The sequence below is a fragment of the Setaria italica genome, chromosome IX (assembly GCF_000263155.2).
Source record: "Setaria italica strain Yugu1 chromosome IX, Setaria_italica_v2.0, whole genome shotgun sequence".
NCBI classification, from domain to species: Eukaryota; Viridiplantae; Streptophyta; class Magnoliopsida; order Poales; family Poaceae; genus Setaria; species Setaria italica.
In genome coordinates, this window is record NC_028458.1 from 34,141,702 (window position 1) to 34,147,582 (window position 5,881).

The 5,881-nt window shown below is 49.0% G+C and overlaps 1 protein-coding gene across 1 annotated transcript; it reads right to left on the bottom strand.

The window, feature by feature from the left end:
* Positions 1–1,067: 1,067 nt before the first annotated feature.
* LOC101761875 lies at positions 1,068–2,192 on the bottom strand. Its single transcript, XM_004983397.4, has 2 exons — positions 1,809–2,192; positions 1,068–1,627 (listed from the first exon to the last, which is right to left on the bottom strand). Exons 1-2 carry the CDS (start codon positions 1,959–1,961, stop codon positions 1,397–1,399), a joined length of 384 nt encoding a protein of 127 aa, XP_004983454.1. The 5' UTR covers positions 1,962–2,192; the 3' UTR covers positions 1,068–1,396.
* Positions 2,193–5,881: the final 3,689 nt, after the last annotated feature.

Genomic DNA, 5,881 nt, shown 5'->3' on the forward strand with positions numbered 1-5,881 from the left:
TCTATGAGGTCTTCGCTTACCGATCTATGGACCCCTGCCCTCGTTTATATACTCCAGGGGGTAGAATTACTAGTCGGTTACAAGGAAGAGTCCTAATAGGATTACATGGTATGAGTCATAGTAGGATTACAGGGAAATTCTAGTAGGAGTTCATCTTCTTCCTTCCTTGCGGATAATGGGGATCTATCCCTAACATTGAGGTCCCAATAGTGACAACAAAAGGACAATGATTTGAAATAGGTTTACCCAGGGTCTGCATTGTGGTATTTGGATAGGATAAAGTCCAAGAGCAGGAATTGAAGATCCAGTCTAGTTTTTCAAGAAAAGGTTCATCCTGCATGTTGCTCCAAGAGTAGTTTCTGCCATGGAAAGGAATGTCAACCAAGTCCAGATGCTCAATGAGATCATTGAAAAGGAGCATGTCATTAACATTGGCACCCAGTTTATTTCTATTCTCTGGAGATCTGATTAAATTGAAGTCTCTAGCCAATATCCATTCATCAAAAGTAGAGATATCAAGGTTATAAAGCCAAAAGATGAAAGCACTTTTGTTAGCTGCGTGTGAAGAGCATAAATATCAGTCAAATGAAAAACCTTTCCAGAAAAATTGCAGACAAATTCCATGGTGATTCTGCAAACAAATTCCATGGTGATTGAGAAGGAGTTCTTATGAACTAGAGTCCCCTTGAAGAAATTATAATTCTAGATGACTATTAGTCCACCGGGAGCCCCAGCAGATGGTGAAAACTCAAAGTGGCCGAGGTGTCTTGGGCAGAATTTTCTAAGATAGGCAACATCAAACATCTCTCTTAGTTTCCTGAAGGCAAACAATGGAAGAAACACTCTTAGAGATCTTATCACGGAAGGCATCCTACATTGCCTGGGAGTTAAGTCCCTTAACATTCTAGACCCAGATATTAATAGCACGTTTGTTACTCATTGAGCACTAGATGTATCAACAAAAAGCAGCTCTGATCACAAAACAGAGAAGGATAAAAGAGGGGGATATGAAATGAAGATCAACATGACACACCATAGACAGTAGATAGCACCAGAAAGACAGGTGATAGTAGAGTAACCAACTAATTATAAAGGCCTCAAAGGGCACGAAACTGAGATTGTTCACTGGAGAACACCCAACTAAGGTCCTGGTGATAAAGACTACTAGCCAACAAAAGATGCACATCATCAACGATATCCCTACTACCTATTATATAGTAGGATTGACATTATCGTCATCTAATTCCTCCAGAATGGCAGTAGACATAGCCTCAGGCTAGATCTAAAGAAAACCCATGGCAATTCCATGGATGACTGTAGGAGACATGTGTGGTGCTAGGTCAGCACCTTGCTGCAGGTCTACCTTGCCCGTGTAGATGTCAGGGAAATCTTCAGCCTACTCCTTGCTTGCAGCGTCCCTGAAGCCTTGCAGATCATGGTTGAGGCGTTTGCTGCAATGTAGGAACTTGTCCTCAAGGGCCTCCTTCATCTTGCGCGCCCTCCTCTTATGGGAAGCAGGGATCACCACTGGGCCTTCTAGTATTTCCACATCATCACTGTTGTCATCCTTGTCGTCAGAGTATGGGACTAGAGGATGTGCAGGGCCAAACACCACCAACGCCTCATTCTGATCCACAGCAGCAGAGGCCAAAAAGAACAGAGACTGGTGATCAGAGACGTAAGAGGGGATGGTAGTATCCAGATTGATATCAAAAGCAGAAAGAGTATTGCATGTGTGCCAGAATAACAGATGGAATGTGAAACTAAATGTTAAGAGCATTGATCACTTCTGATAAAGACAATCTCACCTGAGAAACAATTGGCGCAACCATCTGGAGTGGCATCACCTCTAGTGTAGAGGGATTGTGACTAGAGGCATCAAAATCAGCCACCGCACCAGAGAAAGGGCTGCCCTTGGACTTTTCCTGAGAAGCAGCGGCAATCTGAGGATCGACATTCATGGCTTCACTAGCAGTCCCATCACAAGGAGTTTCTTGACCCACATATGATTGTTCACCATAGGCCTATCCACCATAGGCAGGCGCATTCCCATTGAGCCCCCTCCACCTTGGGGCTTGCATAGGTAGGGGAAACAGAGGGCCATTGGAGGGCATTGGATCTTCATCCGCTAACATCATGATGCCTTTCTGCTCGAGGACAAAAATAGGGCACATCCAGGATCGAGTCTTTGGAGGGATGTGAAGCGTCCTCACATAAGTAGAGACTAAATATGATACAAATATCAGTCCCAGGAGGTTGATAACACATTTATTCGACAAATAATTCAGTTACCGTACAACTCCCGAGGGAGCGGGCGTGAAAGCCACGTAGCGATAATAAGTAAATAAACAACAGTGGCTAACCAAGCGACTGCCAAAAGACAGCACTCAGAACTACACGGCAGCAGCAGCATCTTGGATAGGCTAACACCACAGGCAGCGTTGGGTGCGGACACAACCTCTACTCAAGGTCTTCGACGATGAAATCCGGGTCTTCCTCTGTAGTAACGAAGCAAGGGTGAGTACGAACGTACTCAACAAGTCCAACCCCATCCACGGAGGGGGATACAAGCAAGTATATTCACATGATATATCAAGGATAGGCTAGGGTTTATTTGCAATAAAGCTAGATTTTCAACACATGCATGGGCTCGTTTTCAAACAAGTTTTCGTAAAGCTTTTCTTTAGTAACCGAAACATTAAGTGGGGTTGATCCTACCCAATAGGATCCAAGTTTTATCGCTATCGGACTCCCCATCCGCCATATCTTACGGCACAACTGTCGGACACTTCCAAAATTCCACACACACACACACACACCCGACAGCCATGCCCAAGTGCTAGTTATGTGACCAAGCCGTAACTCGTCCAATACCGTGGACATAGCTACCCGGATAGGTTTTAACTCTGCAGAGGTTGTACACTTTTCACACAAGTAGGGTACCGCAGCACGATCACCTTAGTGCCGGTGCGGATCCTAACAAAGCCATTACCCACCTTAGCTGAGACTGGCTAGCCTTCACGGAAGCACCCAAGGGGTTCACAGCTCATCCACGAGACCGTAACCGGGACCTAAGTCACCAAGACCTTACTCCTTTTCCATGGGCTCCCGTTGCTCACCAGCACCCCTGAAGACTAACAGTTCAGCTAGTGGGATTTACGCTAAGCCGTTGCCCATACAACGGTCGAGTGGTTGCACGATGGTTGAATTAGGCAAGATGACACATCAACTTGGTCCTTAACCATGACAAGATGGATATCTCCCGACATTGCTCAACCACCAAGTTACGAGCACTACACCCTGGCATCCCACACAAGGAATACCCATCCATCCTGTCTACACATCCTTTTCCTTTAAACCCGGAAAGCCATTTTTCTCACTTGCACACACACACACATTTATTTTCCGAATACACCATTGTAATAATGATTGTAGTTAAGTAGTAATTTCCTAAGCATTCTCGCGGTGGTTATCGACTAAATAGAGCGTGTCATATTTAGAGACAACCATAGGATAACAACGAGCGGCGGCGGGAGGCGGTGGCGCACGGGCAGCGGTGGCGAGCTGGGGTGGTGGTGGAGTGGCAAGGGAGGCCGGGCGAGTGGCCCTTTTTATAGGTCGGCGAGGGGCGGCCGGCGGTGTGCGGCATGGGGGTGGGGGCCGGGCAGGCCGGGCCGGCGGTAGGGGCTCGGGCGCCGGAGGAGGGCGTCGCGGGGAGGGCGGCACGGCAATGGTGGCGTGCGGCGGGCGGCACCGGAGGAGAGGTAGGGGCCGGCGCCGGGCGACGTGGAGCGGGGACGGAGGTGGGGCCAGCGCAGGAGGGGCGCGGGAAGGGGTCGGCGGGGTCGGGCGGCGCGGGTGCCGGGGGGGTGCCGGGCCGGGCGGCGCGGGTCCCGGGGCGCGCGGGGGCCGGGCGGCCGATGGTATGGCGCCAGGGAGGTGGGGTGCGGTGGAGTTATGGTGTTGGGGCCGGACGTGCAGCACCAGGAAGAAGAAGGAGGAGGAGAGAGAAGAAGGAAGGAGGAAGGAGAAAGAAGAAGGAGGAAGAAGGGAAGAAGGAAAAAGAAAAGGGGAAGGGAAAAATGAAAAGAGAGGGACTGGCAGCGATTGCGGCACGCGGTCGGAGCACGCGTGCGGCGGTCTGACGACGGCACGCGGCGAGATTTACGGGCACGGGTAAAGATGATGGCTGTCTGCTTAGGTGCCGGGACGGCGAAATCGCCGGGAAAGTTTTCGATTTCCGGGAGCTCAGCGGTAAAAAGATTTTGAAAGCGATTTTTAACGGGTGATTTTAGTTGGTGATTTTCGCGGATGTTACAAACCTACCCCACTTAAATTGAATCTCGTCCTCGAGATTCGACTGAGTCCTGAAAAGGTGGGGAAATTCCTTCTTTAACGCGTCCTCGCGTTCCCACGTGGCCTCTTCTTTGCCATGTCTACTCCATTGTACTCTGCAAATCCGGACTGCTGTATTCCTTGTCCTTCTGGTGACGGTGTCCAAAATCTTGACGGGCACTTCTTGATACCAAAGGTCCTTTTGTAGGTCTATTGTCTCCACCGGTACTTGTTCCTCCGGTACTCTCAAGCATTTTCTCAGTTGGGAGACATGAAATACCGGGTGTATATCCGACATTTCCTCAGGAAGTTGGATACGGTAAGCTACGGCTCCAACTCTTTTTAACACCTGGTAAGGTCCAATATACCGAGGTGCCAGTTTTCCTTGTACTTGAAACCTTCGAGTACCCCGAATCGGGGAAACCTTGAGGTAGACAAAATCTCCCTCATTGAAGCACAATTCCCGTCTCCTCTTGTCTGAGTAGCTTTTCTGCCTGGACTGTGCAGCCTTCAGCTTCTCTCAGATTTCTGCCACACGGTCTTCTGCTTCCTTGATGAAGGCTGGTCCGACTAGGGAGCGTTCTCCTACTTCTGACCACATCAAAGGGGTCCGACACTTTCTACCATAAAGGGCCTCAAATGGTGACATGCCTAGACTGGCTTGATAGCTATTGTTGTATGAGAACTCTGCATAGGGTAAACTTTGTTCCCAATCTTTGCCATAGGTTAGGACACACGCTCTTAACATATCTTCCATGATTTGGTTTACCCTCTCCGTTTGGCCATCAGTCTAGGGGTGGTAGGCTGAGCTAAAGTCCAATTTGGTACCCATGGCTTTATGCAAACTCCTCCAAAACCTAGAGGTGAACTGAGTTCCTCTATCCGAGATGATCCGGCTGGGCACACCATGCAGCTTTACTATGTTGTCAACGTAGAGTTGGGCTAGTCGTTCTCCACCATAAGTGGTCCGTACGGGTAGGTAGTGAGCAACTTTAGTGAGTCGGTCCACTATTACCCATATGGACTCATTTCCCTTCTGAGTTCTGGGCAAGCCTACTACAAAGTCCATGCCGATCTCATCCCACCTCCAAATCGGAATAGGCAATGATTGCAGCAAGCCGGCTGGCTTCTGATGCTCGGCCTTAACCCTTTGGCAAGTATCACAATGGGCGACAAACTGAGCTATGTCTGCCTTCATTCCATTCCACCAATACTTCTGCTTTAAGTCCATATACATTTTGGTGGATCCGGGGTGAATGGAGTATGCCTAGTTATGGGCTTCATCCATGATGGTCTGCCTGAACTCTCCGTCCTTGGGGACACAAATTCTGTCCTTGTACCACAGGGCTCCTTTGTCGTCCACCTTGAAATCCGGGGCTTTATTTTCTCCGGTCTGCTTGCGGATTTTTACTAAGTCCTGATCCGAACTCTAGGCCTCTCGGATTTTATCCTCCAAGGTGGGCTGGACACTTAGCTTGCGGCTAGTATTCTGGGGAACTATGTGTACATTTAACCGAGCTATCTCTTCTTGTAAGCGGGCATTCTC